General features: G+C 38.3%; 1 protein-coding gene across 1 annotated transcript in view; it reads left to right on the plus strand.

Moving 5' to 3' along the window:
• The window catches only part of TMEM170B (transmembrane protein 170B), a 43569-nt gene extending 32947 nt beyond the window's left edge, over positions 1-10622 (plus strand). The window contains exon 3 of the mRNA XM_025383267.1: positions 2493-10622. Within this exon, the coding sequence (XP_025239052.1) occupies positions 2493-2623 (131 nt within the window). The 3' untranslated portion in view covers positions 2624-10622. The remainder of the gene's footprint in view (positions 1-2492) is intronic.
• Positions 10623-23045: the final 12423 nt, after the last annotated feature.

Here is a 23045-nt window from a genome sequence, read left to right on the forward strand (position 1 = left end):
TATTTTCCTTTTGAAATTGGATGGGTTCATGGTGTGGACTTCATATAGTTTATCTCCAACTGATGGTGGACATTTGTTTTTGGTTACAAAAGTGCTGTATTGATTATGTGTTTATGCATGTGTATGTGTGTGTTTATCTTCTAAATACTAATCATCAGTTTGTTTTGCATATAGCAAATACTTTCCAGTCTGTTCCTTGATGTGAAACCTGTATGGGTTTTACTATTTTTTTGTGGTCTTAAGAAGATCTCTTTTCCTAGGATCATAAATATAATTATCTTACATTTTAAAGTTTAGATATGTACTTTTGTTTTTAACATTTAGTTATTTAATCCATCTGAAATTTATTTCGGGAATGGTGTGAAGCAGGGACCTAAATTTATTTTTCTGAAATGGCTACCAGTCGTTCCAACACCATTTATTGAATGCTGAATCACTGATTGGAATTATCTTTATTCTTTACTACTATGACAACTACTAGCCAAAATTTGTTGAGTACATACTAGGATCATCCACTATTTTAAGCACTTGACAAGTGTCATCTCTTAATCTTCATGCCCACCCATTTTACAGTTGAGGAAGCAAGGCATGGGAGGCTAAGTGATTGCCCAGTGTAACACAGTTGCTAAGTAGTGGAGCTTGGATTTTAATCCAGGAGTCTAGCTCCAGAACCCATGCTCCTCACCTTATGTAAGCATGTAAGGTTTGAATTGATACATTTGTTTTCCATTTCGTGGCAGCCTGAGCTAGTAATTGCTTTGATTTTCCCCTTCTTGTGTATCATGATTGAAAACAGTATCAGAGGGATGGAGGCCAAATTGTGGTTTTTAAAACGGAAGATAGTCACATAAATCTAGGATGCATCCAAAGAGAAAGAGTATTACTCTAATTTATTTTAACATAATTTCTGATAACAAAGTTGTAGGATACTTAATATTTTTAAAGAATGTCATCCAGTTCTACAATTTGGATATGTGACCAATTATACAAGTGATTTTATTGTTTGATTAAGTAAATGTTGGTGCTACTAGGAGTTTTGAGATGCTTATTAGCTACTTTATCATTTTCTGAATTCTTTGTTCTCATTTTCACTTAGTATAAATATGAAGTGATAGAATGATTTTGGGATTTATAGCCATACTAACCTGGATTGAAAAATCCCAGCTCTTGTACTTGCTGTATTTCCTGGGGCTAGTAACTGAACCTCTCTGAACCTCTGTTTCTTTCATCTTTAAATTAGATTATAATACTGAGGGGGTGGTATGATATTTAAATATGAAAATATTTTTAAAGTTCCTAGCAAAATACATAGTATATGGTAAGTACACTATTTTAATTTCCTTTTATTTTAAAACATGTATATGAAAGTCCTTGACTTAGGTTAATAATTTTTTTTTCCTGTTTACATCTCTTACAAAGCAATACAATAACTTTTATTTGGAAGATTTTGGGTGAAGTACAAAGAATTAATCTTTAGCTAATTTTTTTCTAAGTTGACAAGTAAAAATTATATTCGAATTTTCATGACTAGGTTTCAGTCTTAATTGTAATTGTCAATTCAGTATCTTCAGATAACTTCTTTTCTTTTTCTTATGTTCTTTTATCTAACCATTTTAGGATATATAGACAGTTTTGCTAGAAAAATAGTTTTCAGGCCATCTGCATCTGTGAGATGGCGTATTATAATTTAAATGGTTCCTCCTCTTTGGTTCCTAAATGTGCTTTTAAAGTTAGCCACTTAGATACCACATCATTGTGGATGGTCTGTGAAGATCAGATGTTGAATCAGATGGGCACTGAGGTTCCTCATATGCTGAGATTCTCCCGTTCTTGGAAGTGTACATTACCTAAGGAACCTCACTAGAATAGATGTCAAGTTCATTTTCTATTCTTATTAGACATCAAGATACTAGTCTCCAGATAACTTAGAGTTGGATGGTTTATTTAAAAAGCAATGAACTATTTTATATGGTAGATTGTGAGAATTGTGAGATGGATTAGTCAGGTATTATATTTTACATGACATTTAAGAATTCATATTATTCAAAAAAGATACCTTTAATGTTAAAATATTAATTTAGAAATTACATTAAATTATGTTATTTTTCTGCATTATCATTTGTAACTATCAGTATGTTATGTTGTACGTTTACAAAAACGCTACAGAGGTATAGCTAATTGAATGCCCAGGTGAGAGGTTGCAATAATGAATTATTTTTATGAATGTATTTATTATCAAGTATGGAGCATATACCATAAATACATATCTTTTGGTTCAATAGAAAAGTCTGTTTTTCAAATAAGTGGCTAAGTGTATTATGGTAAAGTGTAACTTTCACCAGTCACAGGGAAACTTTCTCATAGAAAGTGGATAAAATGAAAAAATACGATGACTTAAGTTTTGATGAAATGAAAAGAGCTCTTAAGGTGCAGCATGCAGTGTGTTATAAAACGAGTGACTGTCCCTTCATTTTTCTCCCGTTTCTCTTTAGGTGCAGCAGTAGCGGGCATTTACAGAGTAGCTGGGAAGAACATGGCCCCTTTGGAAGCGCTGGTATGGGGCGTTGGACAGACTGTACTCACATTAATCATCTCCTTTTCAAGGATCCTCGCTACACTTTGAGGTTTCTGTGGGAATGTCTTACTTCACATAAGGAAACAGATGTATAGATTCCCTGAAAACGGCGTTGTTAACAAGTGGAAATGAAATTGTGCAAGAATGTGGACTGAGCAGGTCAAAGCATAAGGAAGACCTTGAGCTGTGTGGAAAGATTGCCCTCTGGTGTTCAAGTGATTGCACTACCGCACTGCACCTTATGTGCCTCTGTCTCAGGCAAGGTGCATTAAGACACTATGTAAAGTTACAAGAAAAAGCACCTTGTTTAGCTGCCTATCAGGTTAACATTGGTGTTGAAATCATCGTTCCTAACAGTGTTGTGTTAAGTTACAGGGACGTTTCAAGGTATTGATATATGTGCCAAACTCTTTTCTTTTTGTTAACATTGATCATGTGACAATTTGCAAGCGTAGATGTAGCTGAGTGCTGTGAACATATTTGACATGAATTCAGGTAATGTACTAAGATTTTTGTTCCGTAACACTAAATCCTGTATGAGTGCTAAATACTGAATTCTTTAATATGAGAGAAATTATTTGGTTTTTAATGTTGCGCGTTTCTGGGATTTAGGGCTTCAATATGTTTAGGTATTATTGTTATTTAATTGATGTGGAAGATAAGTCTTCTTAACTGAAGACTAGCTCAACCGTTTTAAGAACTCAGAGTAGCTCTATAGGGTGCATACTTTTCACTAACTTAACACCCTTTTAATAGCTTCCCTCACGCATACATATTCTGTTTATACAAATTCAGAAACTTGAAGGGTCATACACATTGATTGTAGTTTGTGTGTCATAAAAATGTAATTTGAAAATTTTCTTAAAAATTTTGTAAGAAAAAAGTCTGAAATGCATGTTGCATTCTTGACCCTTCTAAAGAAAGTTTTTGCCTTGTATCTCATGGACAAAACATCTTTATAACTAGTATCTCAGTGGGATTATATTACGTGTTGCATATATCTTGATTTTTGACAAAACATAAACAGTCTTTCATTCTGGAGTATTAACTGTTTTTAGAGAGTGGCCTAAATTAGGCTCTGGAAATAAAGACCTCATTTGTAGATATAAGTAACAAGTAAGTTATATAGGAAGAGTAATAAATTTTTACTTTGGACATGTGGCAACATCATAATTTTGCTAAGTGAAAATTGGGAAATATAGTAGGTAATTTTAAAATTTGGCAGTTAGTCTCAGCATATCAATACAGTACTGAACGTGTATTTGAGTAATTCATTTCAGTTATTCAGTTCTTGATTTATGATAGGAAGTTATGATTCAAGTTTACTAGAAGAATCTGTGAGGATGTATGTTAAAAGTGGAAATGCCCTTTATATAAAACATTTTAAGAGGTTCTGGCAATACGTAATTGTAACAGTATAGGAAGTAGGGTTGAACTGGTCTCCTAATGAGATTTTTTTTGGCACCAGATAGAGTTATAATGTGCTAACTCAAAGGAGACATTGCAGAGAATGTTACGTTAAGGATAATCAAAAAATAACCTGGTAGCCTTGCTGTTTAATCCAATTTGCTGTAAAGGTAGGCCTTGGTTATATTCCATTCAAATTTAAGAACTTTGTCACCCGTACGTACCACTTTTTCTCTAGCCAGATGCAGAATATATCCACAACTTATCAATGAGAAGTTGGAGAGGCAGTACTTTTCCCAGTATGGAAGCCAATTTAGGGGATTTACTAACACTGGCTTGGAAATTCGTTTTAAAAAAATAATAAGCAACTATGCATGGATCTTTGAAGTAAATCTTAAAATTGATTATTTTTATTATGTACAAGCCTGAAATTGTTTTCATGTGTTCTTTATATTCCTGTTGTTTTTACAAATTAAATATAGGCATAACTTTTCCAAGTCGATCTGATTTTTTCTTTTCTGCCAGACTTCAATTGTGTTCTTCCTTTACTTTGGCTATTCTGTGAATAATTTAAAGCATTCATATTCTTCTAGAGGAATTACCAATAGCATGTGGAAATTGTTTCAGATCTACAGAAGGAATACTTACTTTAACATATGGTTATTTTATGATTTAAGAAAGTTACCATGGTAAAGTAATATGGAGCACGATTCATAATCCAAAATTAACGAGAAAATAACTTGGATACATTAAATGTACTAATGTGTGGACCAAAGAGATTTAAACTCTTGTTTTTACTCTAGAATGAAAGTATAATTGAATGGTTAATAGTTTGTAGAGTGTCCTGCAGTTATCTCATTATCAAGTTGCTTTACGTTATGAATTGTGTGTGTATGTATATACTTTCAATTTTAGGGGTTATTTTTGTTTCCTTTGCTGTTTTCAGTTATTTCCATGGAGATTTTGTGCAACTGTCACTCTTTTGATGTTTTGAGATGCAGTTGAATAGTGTGAGTTTATGAATTGTCTTAATAGCTATTTATATGCTGAGAGTTTTTAAAAGTTAGTAGCTTTCCTATAGACACAAGAAATGTTTAATGATATATATACACACACATATATATCATTATATACGTATATAGAGAGCTGCTATATATGAATACAGTCTACTTGGAAAGCTTTTTTTCAATGAACACTTTCGTGTTCTAGTGGAAAATTTGTTCAGTGTAATGATCTTTTAAATAGGTTTGAGGATGTTTGAGAATTTTGAATTTTGGGAAAATTTTCTTCACTTAATAGAGCTGGAGACCCTTGTGTGGGACATGACAAAAGCCCTTATTGATGTATTTGGGTTATGTACTTTGTTAAAATTTATATATGATTTAGCAGTACATTTTCTTCATGACAAATGCAGGAAGGGAGGGAGGATCCTCTATAGTGGACACTCCTTTATTTAAAAAGTGTTTAATAAAATATTGTTTACAGTGAAATCAGCTCCCCAAAGAAAGAACTCCTACATGTCCAAACTAATTATTGTTTAACATACTGATTAAAAATGCCCATAGTTGACAGCTAGTCAGGAGGCCCCAAATAAACTACAAATAACGCTTAAAACTTTAAAAGAAGGAGAACTAGTAGTCTTCCCCATGAGACAGTTCCAAGGTAATACCCTACCTTGCTTAGGATAAACAAAGTCCTAAATGATGGCTCTCTTCAGGGCCTGTAGCTGAATTATTCTTTAGATCTTAATGTTTACCAAACAGTGTTACAGTTTGTTACCCAATATACTTTCTTAGTATTTGCAGCATACATTTCACTGCTCGAAAAAGTATAAGGGTTGGGTTTTGTTTGTACTTTAAATGAGAGAAATAAAGAAATGAGTTGGCCTGTATATCTTGTATTTGTGATATAAGGAACGGGATAATTTGAAATCACAGAATGTTGTGGAAAAGGTCTTTAAAGAACCTCTAATGAAGAAAGTGCAGCTGCCACATTGATGTACCTAGGCTGCCACTCATACACCAAATAATTCTCTTTCGTAAACACTTTTTGTGGATCCACTATGTAAAGTGCTCTACCAAGTGTTTTCTCTAGTAAGGAGTACAAGAATTACCAAGGTGGAATTCTTTACCTTGAGTCCACCAAGAGCTAGCAAGATGATTTTAAATCCTAAAAAGTTTGGGACAACATTTTGCTTCCTGATTTTAGTTTGAGAGTTAGCCGGTTTTGTCTCTCCAAATTCTCATTTTCCTGGTTCATCCACTAAATAGAATTTCCGTAACTGAGATATCATGGCCGTGACATAGTGAAGAGAATACTAGACTCCAAGCCAGCAACACAGATTGAATTAAGACTCTGTCACTTGTCAACTTTTTGACCTTGAGTGAATCACTTAACCTCTCTGAGCCTCAGTTCATACTCTATAAAATGTGACTAATACCTCATGTAGTTATTGTGAGGGTTATGTGAGATTGTTTATGAATGGCAAACCAGTATGTATTTGACAGTAAATGATCAATTGATAGTCTCTAGAATTTTTTAAAATTATATTTTGCAATTGTATTACCAATTGAATATGTTGTTTTGTAAAATTCATCAATTTTCTTTCATTTCTCTATTTTCCCTACATATACTTTAGGAAGGAAACTAAAAACGTTCTCTTATAATCTTGCTTCATCTCCTTTTCACCTTTTCTTTTTAAAATCAGCAGATCTTTAAGAACCTTTTGTGAATTGATGGTGGCAGAAATGGCCAGTGCAAGGAGGATTAAATTAGGAGTTCTGTTGACCACTGCTTAAAATAGGACAAGGGTAGAGAGGTAGTCAGCCTTGACTCCTTTACCTAATCCCACTCACTTCCCTTGGATTCATTCAGCCATGTTGATTCATTGACTTTCTGCTATTAGCTAATTATTCTTCTTGAAAAGTAAGAGCGATATATAACCCTTCTGTCTTCTATATGTCTGTTTTCTTCTGCCGGCCCTGGGCCTTTGGCTCTACAGTGTAGTTCTAATTCTGTAGAAAAATAGAATGATATTCAGTGTCTACCAAGTCCTTTCTTCCACTGGCCAAGGGTGCTTAAGCCCTAGCTGTTTTTTTGTTTCTTTTTTTTTTTTTTTTTTTTTGTTGAGATGGAGTCTCGCTCTGTCGCCCAGGCTGGAGTGCAGTGGCGCGATCTCGGCTCACTGCAAGCTCCGCCTCTAGGGTTCACGCCATTCTCCTGCCTCAGCCTCCCAAGTAGCTGGGACTACAGGCATGCACCACCATGCCTGGCTAATTTTGTATTTTTAATAGAGACGGGGTTTCTCTATGTTAGTCAGGCTGGTCTCAAACTCCCGACCTCAAGGGATCCGCCCACCTTGGCCTCCCAAAGTGCTGGGATTACAGGCGTGAGCCACCGCACCCAGCCCTTTTTTTTTTTTTTTTAACTTTAAGTACAATTATATTAAATTTATGTTCATTATATAATTCAAAGAGTAACAAAATGCCTGGAGCAATTTCTGAAATATTCTCAAACCATTTCACTCTTGACACTACAGATTTTTCTCTCAGTCTCAATCAGAATCTCTGCAGTCATTATTTGTTTTTAAGATGTGAGGGATGAGGAAAATTACTGAAGAAATTCTAGCAGATTGCGATTGCAGAGAGATTTGGTAACACTTTTTAGGTAACTGGGTAAATTACTATTTCTTTTAATAATCAGGGGTGAAACTCTTAAATGTTAAAATGGACCAATAATCAAATGGTTTTATAATCTTTCTTAACTTCCCGTCCTTGTTATAACATCTTGGAAGAAGACTCTTCAGGATAAAAAGGATATTATTTGGTTAAAAATTATAGCATTTAGAGACATAATGCACAGAAACAAAAACATATTTGACGAAGCGCCCTACATCCTGTGAAACACAATTTCCACGCTTTTGTTAGGACTAGAAACTATACTGGATGAGTATGTATACTGCATGTTTACACATGCTGTGTTTATATGTGAGGCTTCACTGACCACCGTGCATTTTGAAATTGTATTACATTTTGTGTGTGTGTGGTGATAGGTTTGCTCTTCTCACTTAAGGAGCTCTGTTCTGTGTAGGCAGTACAGTGTTAAGGAGGTTGCTGAATTAGTTATCTAAAAATGTATCTGTGAATTTGGGGTAAATAATGCTTAATATCTGAAGTATTTTCAGTAAACGTGGAGATATATCAGATAATACTTTCAAATTAGTGGAAACACTCGCATTTCTGAGTGAGCTATGAACTATAATCATCTCTTCCCCTGAGTTTAGAGAAGTTGTTTTCACATTCTTTACATTTATGGCACATATATTGAACTTACATAATAACTCTTCCCTGATTTTGAGAACAAATTTAGCAGTTTCCTAAAAATCTTCCTCCTCTTTCCATACAGATGTCATATGTTATAGTTTAAACATATGTACAGTTTTTTGATAGAATCCAAGGAGCTGGTTTAGGAAAGAATATTAACACCTACGGTTGTGCAGCTCTAATCTTACTGAAAAGTAAATACTTAGGCAAGTCAGCAGAGCATGAACCTCATACATATGTTTTTAAGATTATGTACTGCACCCACATATATCTACTCTTGGTAGTAACGTGACTCTACCCTTTTTGGGAATGGATTTAGGTGGATAACTGAAACCGAAAAGCAGTTTGACACAAATACACAGAAAGAAGCATTGCGGTGCATCATCAGTCATCTGAGTCCCGTAACTGTAACACTTTTTCTCTTAAATATAAATCGGTAGTTACTAAAAATCACTTTAAAAATTTTATTCTGTCTTGCTGAATTAAGCAGAATTCACTTTTTTTAGAGCCCTGTTTAAATGAGTGTTAACTCGAGAGGACTACTGATGATGAAGCTTCTCTTGTTTTTAAAGTATTGACACATCATTGTTAAGTATTTTTGGAATGGAACATTTTAAAGTTTTCTCCACAGAAAGCAACATAGTGGCACTTGTTGAGTAAATCATCATAAAAATGATTTACTTTTAATAGCAGATGAGTTGATAGTCTAACTGTTAACACCTTCTTAATGTTTGTGATATTGGATGCATTTACAATGGAAGAATTTTTTTAAAAAGATTTGGCCCTCTCACCAATATACACATTCAGACTTAAGCTCCACACATTTAGATGAACAAATAGGAAATTAACAGTATTTTTTGTTTTAGCCCTCCAAAATTCGTAAGATTCTACCGTAAATATTAGCCCCTGACTCTAGTTATTCTGAGATGAGGGAATCAACTTGATCTTGAAAGTTAACTAGCTAAAATGTCTTTATTTAAATAGCAAAAATGTAGTTTACCTGACAGGTATTAAAAGTCTCACTTTCAAATTGTGTTAACTCTCAGACCACTGATGAGTCATTTAGTAAATCACAGGCAGATTTTAAAAGCTAAATGAAGCCTTAGTGCCTTGAAAGTTAAGATACTTGTGCAAAGTGGATTTAGCAAGATTCAGGATTGGCACCAGTGAGCTGGCTAGGTACACATCACCCGTGACTGGGAATTCAAAGTTTAGAAAGCCTAACAAATAGTAGCTACTAACTTCATATGGTTCAATGTAAATCAGTTACTTAGTCATTGACTGTGACAGATGACAGCTACTTTCACTATATTTTCATGATGTGGTATTTTTCTCTATTTTTTCTTTTTCCAAGTATGAAATGGAAAAAAAATGTAGTTAAGAAATTAAGTGTGAGACTTTAAAATTTAGTTTTGTTGTAAACTAGAGATTCTAGTGAACAGTGTTAGTTTTATACTGTAGTACAGGGCACACACTTTAACCTTTAGAAATATGTTTACCATCAGGGATTTATTTTTACTATAGAAATACTAAAAGTACTGTGAAGCTTAAAGACAGGAGAATAAATGTGGGAGGGGTAATATACGAAAACAAAGGCATATTTGATGAAGTACCCTGTGTTATGTGAACACAATTTACCCTTCAGTTAAGACTATAAACTACACTGTATGAGTATGTGTACTGCATGTTTACATAAAACAGTTTAATTTTGAAGGATTATTTTAAAAACTATGTTTATATATAATACCTAACAAGCTGTAAATATTGTATATTATTGATTTTTAATTTTATATAAGCAATTTTTTATTTCCCAATTCATGTACAAATCTCATTATGTATATAGCATAATTTCCTGGAGAACACAAATTTTGCAGTGAATTTTAAGTATTTTAATTGCAGTAAGCATCACTTTAGCCTAGAGGTGTTGATCTTTATTTTAAATTATTTTTCACCATTCTCATTTTCTTCAAAGGGCAGCAATAAACATACGCAAGTTATTTTTAACTATAGAAAGTAGGTCTACAAAGATAAGATCTAGGTTTCAATTCATTTCTTTAAGGAAAAGATGCACAGTTACTATCATTCAGTGTCTAATCACAGGACCATTTCTGAGGTCCTCATGTGGCTCTCCTCTTTGTAATATACAGGGTGAACTCTTTACTGATACACACAAAACAACTGTTAAAAGTGAATCCAGCACTTAAATGTCATTACACAGAATTTATTGGATTAAAAATTTGTAATATACAGTATTTTAATAAAGTTTCTGTATTCAATTTCATGCACTTATATATAAATAAACCTGTCTTTGAAAGCTTTATGGGGTGTTCGACTCTTGGTGATACATCTTTTCAATTCATTCACTATGGACTCAAATGTCTTCTCTTGCCTTTTTGTCAATTTTTCTGGCCCAGTTTTACCTACAGATTTAGGAGGTAGTCCTTAAAGGTGAGAGGCGACCAGCCTGGCCAACATGATGAAACCTCGTCTCTACTAAAAATACAAAAAAAATTAGCCGGACGCCGTGGTGTGTGCCTGTAGTCCCAGCTACTTGGGAGGCTGAGGCTGGGAAATCACGAGAGGCGGAGGTTTCAGTGAGACAGAAACACGCCACTGTACTCTAGCCTGGGCAACAGAGTGAGACTCTGTCTCAGAAAATAAATAAATAAAGGTGAGAGGCATAAAGTCTAGTTAATACACTTGCGTAGGACCAATCCTGGGCTACATAACATCTACTTCTGAGTCACTGTTTAAAGAAGCATGCTATCAGTTTTATTAATAAGGAGCTACCATTTGTTGAGTGCTGCTTATCTGTTAGACACTTCATATGTATTCTTTAACACTTAAGGTAATCCTTCAAGTGATGTGTTTTATCACCATTTTATAGATGAAGCATTTGAAGTTAAGAGAAGGTAGGAATCTTCTCAAGGTCACAGAGCTAATAATTGCCGGGCTGGGGTTTTCTTGCTATTACCTTGCTTCCCCGCAACTATGTTGTATTGGTGTCTACAGAGTATTTTGGGAGCTCTTACCTGTAATGAGATAATATCTCATTACTGTCAAAAACCAGATGAAATGATGTGGTTTTGAAAAATTATGAACTCAGGATTTGAATTGTCAAATTTATGCATATTTTGAATGTTTGGGATTTCTCAGGGAAGTGCTAAGTACCCAACTACTTTCAACTACTTTCTTGCCTGTGAAGAGATTGGAGCTGACAGAGCCAGTCACTATACATGTTTCAAATCTTGCTGGAATGAAAACTAAACTTCACTTTAAACATCGCGCGAGCATAATGGAAGTAAACATTTTTTCACATACACTGACGTACTCGTTCCACATAATTACTCTGGAAAGGTATTTTCTTCTTCCTTGGTAATTTTTAAAATTCATAATAATCATGAAATTATTCAATATATTTTCTCCCTGGCCATGAATATTAACATCTTGGACAAAATATGAATCTTGACATCCAAAAATAGTTTTCTATTTTAGTTCTGGTATCTTTGGCTCTTGAAGTAATATTTTTGTAATTTTAAAACATAAGTCAGTTTTCTTTGGGCATTTCGTTATTTGCTGAGCATTCAAATAAGACATTAAATTTCACATTTATTTATTTCAGATTTAATGAGTGATTGATGAGGTCTGACTCTGTTGCCCAGCCTGGAGTGCAGTGATGTAGCTCACTACAGCCTTGACCTCCTGGGCTCAAGTGATCCTTCCTCCTCAGCCTCTCCAGTAGCTGGGACTACAGGTGTGCACCACTAAGCTTGGCTAGTACATTTCAGATTTATCACCACCTACATTGGACAAAACTACAGGGAAAGGTAATTAGAAGGAAGATGCTTGAGTCTTAAACTGAGCCTTGTGTTTACCATTATGAATGAGTCCTAGTCAGGCTTGTGGAGAAACATTTCAGATTTACTGAATAGGTCCTTACACCATCTATGTTTTGCAGTTGAACCCTTATTATTTTGTTTTTGAGAGTGGATTGCTCACTATTTTGCCAAGGTTGGTCTCAAACTCCTGGGCTTAAGCAGTCCTTCCCCTTAGCCTGCTGAGTAGCTGGGATTACAGGTGTGTGCCACCATGCCTGGCTTCGAACCCTTATTAGCTCATAAAATAGTACATAAAACCTCTGGGTGCAGAGGGGAAAGTAAACAGGACCCATGGCACCTACTTACTCCTTGAGGAGTAAAACTTGGGTTTGCCTCTAGCTTCCAAATGGAAACTTAGGAGAAGAATCTATCCTGTCTGCTCTTCATTTTCTATGATTGATTGTCACTATGCATTCTTCTTTTGGACAATTTTATGAATATTCTTCAGGCTCAGAAAGTGCTGGGGACTGATTTGCAAAATGTAATTCATCAGGTTTTCTTGTAAAGCAAGAGTTCCGTCACTAGATGGTGCAGTAGTTCTATTTTATTTTTCTCCTTGCTTTTGCTTTGGACATTACCTATGAACTGAAATTAACTGTTGCTTTTGAATTCATTTCCATGTGACATATTTAATGTTAATTTTTTTCCAAAAGAAATGCACACCAGAAAATTAAATATGAGAAAAATTAAGGTTGCTTCATGTCATCACTAGCCAGTTTAACTTTCCAAAGAATTATTAAGATAGGTTTCAAGGTTGTTTGCAAATTAGAAAATCACTTTAGTTTATGATTTTTGTAAGTCATTAATCTAGACTTTGATTTATATATTTTTCTTAAATTCCAACTCAGTGCATAATGGGTTTATCTAATTTATTTTATCTAGTGTATCTTGTTTATTATTTAGAGAGTCACACTGTGTTACCCAGGCAAGTCGCCGACTCCTAGTCTCAAGCAATCCTCCTGCCTCATCCTCTCGAATAGCTGGGATTACAGATGCAAGCCTTGACATCTTAGTATCTAATTTAATAGTCTATGCTTTCTTAGTGACACTTAGTTATACAGTTGGTCAACTTGGGGTTACACACACATAGTGCAATTGGCCTTGTATCATGAGACTTGGTTTTAAATTCCTCCTCCACCCACTTAGTAATTGAACTTGTCCGAGTCATTTAACTTCTACAACAGTCTGTTCTTACATTAGTAAAATGGAATGACATCTCATGTTGCACGTAGTGAGTGCTTAGCAAATAACCTTTGTCCCACTGGCCTCTTTCAATGTATTGTCTGCACGTAGAGGGATGATGTCCTTCCAGCCTTTACTAGAAGTTTCGGTAATAAGTTCAGGCACTTCTGTTTCAAAGACTAAGTCAGATTCTGTCCTGACAGAGAACAGTGCATTTTTAGGGAGGATTTGTTTTAGATTTAAACTGTCCCGTTGAAGCCTGCACTGCTTTTGCAACGAAGCCTGCTGAGGGAAATTTTAGAAACATATCTCAGTGGGAAAGAGCCTAGTTAGAAAGCAGGATGAATAAACTTGCTCAGCTAGCAAATTCCTCGCATTCTCTAAACCAAATATGTACAAGATGAGGAAGCCAAGGCGGCCAGCATAAATGAATCCTGAAAGATGGCCGGGACTTGCCCATCGGCTGTGCACATAGTCATCAACCACCACAGATCCTGTTGCTAATGAGCTTCTCTGCTTTGTTTACTATGCTACAGAGACAGACTATTTAGTTCAAACTCAGAGAGGGAGGGTTGGTCTTTTCAGCTCCAGGGTTCTGGTTGTAAAAGCGTTGAGTTTTGTTTTCCATAGTGTGGCCTGCAGCAGCGATGGAGACACACATGGTCCTGCACTCAGGGTCTTCAATCAGGACTGAACTTCAGACACCAGATGGCGCACGTCTGTAATCTCAGCACTTTGGGAGGCCAAGGCAGGCGGATCACTTGAGGTCAGGAGTTCAAGACCAGCCTGGCCAACATGGTGAGGCACCCTCTCTATTAAAAATATAAAAAATTAGCAGGGCATGTTGGCGGGCGCCTGTAATCCCAGCTACGCAGGAGGCTGAGGAGGGAGAATCGCTAGAACTCGGGAGGCAGAGGTTGCAGTGAGCAGAGATGGTACCACTGCACTCCAGCCTGGGCGGCAGAGTAAGATTCTGGCACAAAAATAAATAAATAAATAAATAAATAAATAAATAAATAAATAGAAAAGAGAAGAAAAGAAAAGAAGAGGACCAAACAGATTTTCATAAAACTACACTTGGCTTACTTTTTGTGGGAATTGGTGTTGGTGGGCGACTCCAAAATGTGTTAAAAGAAGATGCTTGTGTTATCTTTGACGTGGAAAATAGGAGAAGGTACAGGGATGAGTGGGAGATGTAGGGTTGAGGAAACTACAATTTTGAGAGACTCGTGACTTTCCTTTTTTTTTTTTCTTTAAGTTCTGGGATCCATGTGCAGAACATGCATGTTTGTTACATAGGTATACGTGTGCCATGGTGGTTTGCTGCACCTATTGATCCATCCTCTAGATTCCCTTCCCTTGCCCCCCACTCACCAGCAGCCCCTGCTGTGTGTCGTTCCCCTCCCTGTGTCCATGTGTTCTCATTATTTAACTCCCACTTATGAGTAAGAATGTGGTGTTTGGATTTCTGTTCCTGTGTTAGTATGCTGAGAATGATGGCTTCCAGCTTCATCATGTCCCTGCAAAGGACAAGATCTCATTCCTTTTTATGGCTGCATAGTATTCCATGGTGTATGTCTACCACATTTTCCTTATCCAATCTATCATTGATGGGCATTTGGGTTGGTTCCATGTCTTTGCTATTATAAATAGTGCTGCAGTAAACATATGTGCATGTGTCTTTATAGTAGAATGATTTATATTTTTTTGGATATATACCCAGTAATGGGATTGCTGGGTCAAATGGTATTTCTGGTTCTAGATCCTTGAGGAATCACCACACTGTCTTCCACAATGGTGGAACTAAGTTACATTCCCATCAACAGTGTAAAAGCATTCCTATTTATTGAGACTTGTGACTTTTGAAAGCCCTGTGCATGTTACCTGAGAGGAGATGACCTGAGACCTGAGTCTTCTCCCAGGTTCTGACCCTTTGTGCCCGTGAGACCTCATATTAGACTTAATCTCTCTATGCCAATTTCTTCTTCAATAAACCTGAAAACACATCAACTCTTTTTGCTTTCTCATAAATGCAAGTTGAAACTTTTAACAGGACAGCATCAGTATAGACCTGTTATTCTTAGACCTTCCTAGGCCAGGACCAGTTTGGCTCCAAGCATTTGACACTTAACATGTCCATGTAGTTCTGAGCCTTAGTCTATGTCCAGATTTATTTGAAACTTGTTTAACTTGGGGGATTTTTTTCCAAGGTGAACGAGAAGGGATGAAAAGTTCAAATCTAAACTCTAACTTCTGTTTCTTTCCCCTTTTTTGCAATTCAACAAGGCAGAGGTATTATTCCAATTTTGCTGATCCAGAAACTGAGGCATACAGGTTACATGTCTTGGCCAACATCATACACAAACGTGTGTTCATATATGCACATGCAAGAATATATATACACACAGTGTCTTGATCTAAATTCAGCTTTTCAAATAACTTCTGTTCCGTTTTTGTTTTTGTTTTTGTTTTAGACAGGGTTTCGCTCTTGTTGCCCAGGCTGGAATGCAATGGCGCGATCTTGGCTTACTGCAACCTCTGCCTCCCATGTTCAAGTGATTCTTTTGTCTCAGCCTCCCAAGTAGCTGGGATTACAGGTGCCCACCACCATGCCTGGCCAATTTTTGTGTTTTTAGTAGAGGTGGGGTTTCACCATGTTGGCCAGGCTGGTCTCAAACACCTGACCTCAGGTGATCTACCCACCTCAGCCTCCCAAAGTGCTGGGATTATAGGCGTGGGCCACTGTGTCTGGCCTGTTTTTCATTTTTCACAAGTGCCTAGAGGATATATGTAAAGCCTGTATTACTGATAGGGTAATCATTGTAATAATGTTGGAATTCAACTTTTACTCTCAAACCATTTTCACATCTGTAATGTCATTTTGTCCTCACAATCTGTTCTTATTTGAGGGAGAGGTAAAATGCTTTTAATAAATGAAGACAGCCATTTACTTGGTTAAACAAAGGTCTCTTGTGAGACCTGGACAGCTGTTTGAACAGATGTGCATGTTAAGAGCAGAGTGGAGGTGGCCATAACAGCCTAATTGCCTGGACTCCAGTAATCCCTGGAGGCCCAAAGGGATCCCCTTGGAAACTAGTCACTTCCTGGGTAACCCATGACTAGCTCATTTTCCTGTCACAATGCTTTGGCTTATGAATTTTGAGAGAAAGGATGTACAAAGGCCCGGATATTCACATGAGATCTTATTGAGGGGTTAAGTCCCATTTTCTTCTATCAGGAATATCTTACTTGTGATGGAGCTCTTCAGTCATAAGAGTTACACACCCAGGTCAATAGAATGCTCATAGAATAGAACTGCCGCAATGCTTCATTAAGATTTTTCAACATTAGTTTAACTAAGCAGACTATTTCTTTCACAAATAAAGCGGCATGCTTCTCAGACTCTTGTTTCACCTTAACTAGTTCAATGCACACCACCAATTATCTGGACAGGAAAAGTTGCCAAATCAAAGCAAAATATGAAGGCCCGCTGGACATTTTGAGTCCAAAAAGGACGAAAGAAAACAGTACTTTTGGGGTCGTTGATATGGGAAGCCGTGTTTTCGAGACCCCTGTAGACTGGAGTCTGAAGTATATCAGGAGCAGTTTTGTTGGTTGTGATGGGAAAAATGAACAGTTTGCTGATTAACCTCAGAATCAGGATTAAGTAAAAACACCCCGACTCATGACATCAGGAATCTGTGTGGTGTTAGAGACTGTATTGGGGGAACTATTTAAAAAGTTTGAACCAAAATTTATATTACAATCATGTCCATAAAGACCAACTCAACCTTATGTCACCTACACAATGCAAGAGACAAGAGGTAAAGATAAATTGGCAAATATCCCTAAAATAATTTTTGTTTGATGTTGAAACTTGTATCACTTTACAAGTGTCACTTTCTATTTTAAAGCATTTCTATCTCAAATGTATGCAACTTTGTCTTTACCTTCTCTGGAAGGGGGCAGAGGTGGTCAAGTGTCAAAGGATTTCTTCACATGCAGTGTAGGTGGAGAATTAAGACAGGAATAATGTAGATTGTGTGTGTATGTGTGTGTGTGTGTGTGTGTTTAAAGAACTGTCCTAAAAGTTAACAAAATAAGCCCTTGAAATAGGTACTGTCATGAAAGCAGGGCTTTTTCATAAGAGAAAATGAGGACAATCAGGCCGAATAACTAAGAATTGGTTTATTCTTACATATTCATTACATACTCTTACATATCCATTCAACATTTTTAATTCTCGAAAGTATCAGACATCAACTTGAAAAATGTCTCAAATCATTTGCTAGGATTCCAGTTTTATGATGCACATCTCAAAGAATCCTATGGTTATCTTGGCTGTTACTAATCCAGTCTGGTATTATTAACAGCTTTTGTTCAAAACTATCAAAAACTCTAGCTTTTAATACAGTTATAAATTTGGTAAAATAAAGCCTGATCTCTCTCTCTCTCTCTCTCTCTCTCTCTCTCAAATTTTCCAGTCTTCTCACTTTGGTAGCCACAATGACAAATGGGTCAGACTAAATGTAAATAGCATTTATTACGTGTGTTCTAAAGCAGCGGTTCCCAATGTTTTTGGCAGGAGGGACTGGTTTTGTGGAAGACAAGTTTTCCACAGACAGAGTGGGGGTGGTTTCAAGATGAAACTCTTCCATCTCAGATCATCAGGCATTAGATTCTTACAAGGAGCACACAACCTAGATCCCTCACATACCCAGTTCACAATAGGGCTTGTGCTCCCACCAGACTCCAACGCCGCCACTGATCTGACGTGAAGCGCAGCTCAGGAGGTAATGCTCTCTGGCCTGCCGCTCACCTCCTGCTGTGCTGCCTGGTTCTTATTTTATTTTATTTTATTTTATTTTATTTTATTTTATTTTATTTTATTTTTTGAGATGGAGTCTCGCTCTGTCACCCAGGCTGGAGTGCAGTGGCGCGATCTCAGCTCACTGCAAGCTCCGCCTCCCGGGTTCCCGCCATTCTCCTGCCTCAGCCTCCCGAGTAGCTGGGACTACAGGCGTCCACCACACCCGGTTAATTTTTTGTGTTTTTAGTAGAGATGGGGTTTCACCGTGTTAGGCAGGATGGTCTCCATCTCCTGACCTCGTGATCCAACCACCTTGGCCTCCCAAAGTGCTGGGATTACAGGCGTGAGCCACCGCGCCTGGCCTGTGTGGCCTGGTTCTTAACAGGCAACCGACTGGTACCTGTCTGCAGCCTGGGGGTGAGCACCCCTGTTCTAAAGAACACTAACTGGGAGAGGCTCTTTTTTTTTTTTTTTTTTTTTTTTGAGATGGAGTCTCGCTCTGTCGCCCAGGCTGGAGTGCAGTACAAGCTCCAGCTCCCAGGTTCACCCCATTCTCCTGCTTCAGCCTCCCAAGTAGCTGGGACTACAGGCGCCCGCCACCTCCTCCGGCTAATTTTTTGTATTTTTAGTAGAGGGGGGGTTTCACCGTGTTAGCCAAGTGTATCCCAAAAGTCTTGCTGCAGGATAAGCTATTTAATGTTTTTAATGGAACAAACAAAAATGTTTTACTCATAGCTGAGATAATTCATAAGAACCTTCCCACCAATTTATAAGAACAAATTATTTGCTCCATATATTATTAATTGATCTAGATATTTTTAGTTTGCTTCTTGACCTAAAGCCTCTAGACACATCTCTATAAATCCAAGAAGGCAATTCCTGTCCTGCAGGTATCAAGGTGGTGTGAAGGAGCTGAGATTTTATTATAAATGCAGGTGATCAGAGGAAGTTCCAGGGGTAAAATACAGTCTTTAAATATCTTAGCCAGATTTGGGATTCTGGGAAAAATGAGAATTAAAATGTAGGACTAGAAATGCTTTTTATGAAAATTACCCCAGTCCTCATGGAAAAAAAAAAAGCATAACTAACAGCCACACCAGGAAACTGACAGTAAGTCTGTAAACCAAGGGCAGGAGGGTGTCTTGTCCCCAGCGCTCTCACTCGGACAGGGGCAGGGGCCAGGGCCGCTCTCCACTGTGAGTATGTTGGGGGGTGTGACTGCATGTAGTCATTTTGTAATAATGGAACACTGGTATTGTATCAATACCACTTACCTGTCCTCAGCCACACTCAATCTCATCCCCTTTGCTTCACATCACTGGAACATGCCATTGAATAGATGTCCCATCAGGGCCAGGCTTTCCTCCCCTATCTCCTCCCCTCGTCTCTGCTTTGAGACTTCACCCCAACAATCAATCTCTCCCACTCTTCTCTCTCTCACCTTTCTTCTTTCTCCATTGGCTTCTTCCCTCATGACTCGGAACCTACTCAAATCTTTCCCAGGAACCCAGTCCAGGTGCAGCCTCGCCTGCAGAAGGCCACCATGCTGGGTGTGGTGCCTGGGGAAAGTGAAAGGTCCAGGAGTAGGTTCAGAGGCCAGAATCTCCATGGACATGTGATGGAGAAGCCACCAATGAAAAGAAAGCAAAACAGTGCCTTCGGTCCAGAGAGAGGCTGGGATGGGCATGGCAGGGGCCAGGGGGCCGAGTGGTGAATATTAACTTTATACAAGAGATAGGGTAAGGATAGAAATAATAGACCAAGGGACATAAATAAATGTTTGACTTGTATTAACTACTTGCTAAGTGTCTTGTAGTTTCAAACTCTCAATACCTAAGAGTTTACTTTTACTTATCTATAATGCCTTAGGCCTCAGCTTGTGCTTAAATAAGGAACATTAAGGAGAATTCCCATCAGGCATTCTCTCCCACAGTTAATGAACTTTAAAAAGAAGAAAAAGAGAAGCTACAAAGGGAATTCTTGTTTCAGGCTCTAAGCAAAACCTGCCATGTTGAGGTCAATTGGTTTCACCTCCTTCTGACCCGCCTTTTTGCACAGGAGGTAATTAGGCAGATTGGGTTTCAAGAAGTCCTACTCAAGAGCCAGCCAAGGTGGCTGCTTCTGCCTGTTGACGGCAGCTAACCTTAATGCTCATTAAGAATAATTTGCTTGTGAGGGTCTCAAAACAACAGCCACCAGCAGTTCAGATTAAGAAGGAGAAATGGGCCTGGCGTGGTGGCTCACACCTGTAATCCTAGCAATTTGGGAGGCCAAGGCAGAAGGATCGCTTGAACGCAGGAGTTTGAGACCAGCTTGAGCAACAGAATGAGACCCCGTCTCTACAAAAAAAATTAAAAATTAGCATCAGACCAGACAGCGTGCCTGCCAGTGTGGAGGGGGATGATGCCTGTTAGAATGTTCCTCTAACGCACCACTTCCTTAAGTATGTCTGTAGACAGGCTCTGTTCCAGCACCACAGTTACTTTACAAGCTTTGAAATCACTTCAGTGAGGAAACCGAGACTCAATGAGATGAAGTCGTTCCTAAGATGATTCAGCTCCTAAGTGGCAAAGGTGGAATTCGATAGAAGATTCTGACTGGGAAGCCCTCATTCTTTCCCACTGGATCTAAAAAGCAGACACTAAAACAATGTTAGAGCCAACAACTGTACCCCATCCCTTGCCTGCCCTCTAATTTCAGATGGGGGTACACTTTTCTTTTTCAAAAAGTTTCCACTGCCTGTAAGATACAATTCCAGCCCTTTCTCCTGGAGTTCAGGGCTCCAGGCTGGCACCTGCTTACCTGCCTGCCTCCCACTTCTTCCCACTGTGGCCTCACTTGTCCGTAACTCCCTCCACATACTCTGACCCCTAATGTGTGGGTTTCTGGTGCTCTTTCAGCTACATATCCACATCTGGATGTTCCCTCTTCATGATAAGCCACCACTTCTGCCTTCAGAAACTCATGGCTTAAAGCCTGCCCCACTGCCCAAGTCATCTGTGAAGCTGTCCTTGACCTTCCCAGACCCCTGCAGCTGCTCCCTTCCCGCGGAACCTGTGACATTTGGTCCAGACCTCTCGTTTGACATTTGCCAGTTGCAATCTTGGGTTTTATACGAGGGTCCCACATTCATAGACTACCTGGGCCATGGGTAGTGAGTGCCAGCCTTGGGTTTTGGGTCTGGGAACCCCCAGAAGGACACCCAAGTCAGGAAATTCCAGACGGAAATCTGCCAAACATGACATCATAGGACTGGGAAGGTTTTGGAGCCCAGGGGCCTGGCAGAGGATGAGAAATCAGGTCAGTAAATATTGGCAGGCTAAAGAGAAACAACACTGAGCCGTGGGATTACAAACTTAGATAAAAACTTCGATGTCAGCCGGGTGCAGTGGCTCACGCCTGTAATCCCAGCACTTTGGGAAGCTGAGGCGGGTGGATCACCTGAGGTCAGGAGTTTGAGACTGGCCTGGTCAACATGTTAAAACTCTGTCTCTACTAAAAATACAAAAATTTGCTGGGTGCGACGGCACGCGCCCGTAGTCCCAGCTACTCGGGAGGCTGAGGCAGGAAAATCGCTTGAACCTGGGAGGCAGAGGTTGCAGTGAGCTGAGACCAAGCCACTGCACACCAGCCTGGGATCAAAATGAAAATAAAAAAACGTAGATGTCAAAACCCAGTTCAGGTGTAGTGTGATGGGCCAGAGACCTTTAGGATGGGGACCAGGATGAACTTTAAAAATATGCTTGCAAGCGCTTCCTAGAAGACCACAGAATCAACTAGGGACATTCTTTCTATTGATGTTGACTTACTAAAAGAGTATTTATGGAAATTAAACAAAGCCAAATAGGTTTGTAACTCAGAGCTTTCCACGATCTTCAGTATACGCGTTGGAACTGTGAATCTCTAAGACAGGAATATAGAAGGCAAGTTTTATCAAACGTATTTGAATTCCTTGGCCAGGGAATTCTTTCTCTTAACAGCCTCTCCCGGAGGCCGGGCGCAGTGGCTCACGCCTGTAATCCCAGCACTTTGGGAGGCTGAGGTGGGCGGATCACGAAGTCAGGAGATGGAGACCATCCTGGCTAACACGGTGAAACCCCGTCTCTAATAAAAATACAAAAAAATTAGCCGGGCGTGGTGGCGGGCGCCTGTAGTCCCAGCTACTCGGGAGGCTGAAGCAGGAGAATGGCGTGAATCTGGGAGGCGGAGCTTGCAGTGAGCCGAGATCACGCCAGTGCACTCCAGCCTGGACGACAGAGCGAGACTCTGTCTCAAAACAAAAAAGAAGAAGCCTTTTTCAAACTGACAAATAAAAATATATATTTATGGTGTGCAATATCACAGTTTGATAGATGTATACTTTGTGCAATAGCTAAACCAAGCCAATTAACATATGCATTGCCTCATCTACAGTCAGGTGTGGCTTAACCACAGGTACTTTCTGAGAAACAGGTTGTTAGATTTTGTCCTTGTGCAAATATCATAGAGTGTACTTTTTTTGATAAGTAGGAGTACACTCGATAATCATAATAAAAAAGTACAGCATCATACATAATGAGCCAGTAGTATAGTTTCTTATTATCACTATCAAGTATTATGTAGTATACATCATTGTATGTGCTAGACTTTTATATGACTGGCAGAGCAGCAGATTTGCTTACACCAGCATTGCCACAAACACAGGTAATGCCTTACACCATGTCACTAAACCATAGAAAATTTTCAGCTCTTTGATAATCTTATGGAACCACTGTCATGGGGGGGTCCATCATCGAACAAAACGTTGTTTTTTAGCACATAAATGTACTTGTTTATTTGTGGTGAGAACACTTAAAATGTATTTTCTTAGCAATTTTCAAGTGTATAATGTA

This window comes from Theropithecus gelada, chromosome 4 (assembly GCF_003255815.1).
Source record: "Theropithecus gelada isolate Dixy chromosome 4, Tgel_1.0, whole genome shotgun sequence".
Classification (NCBI taxonomy): Eukaryota; Metazoa; Chordata; class Mammalia; order Primates; family Cercopithecidae; genus Theropithecus; species Theropithecus gelada.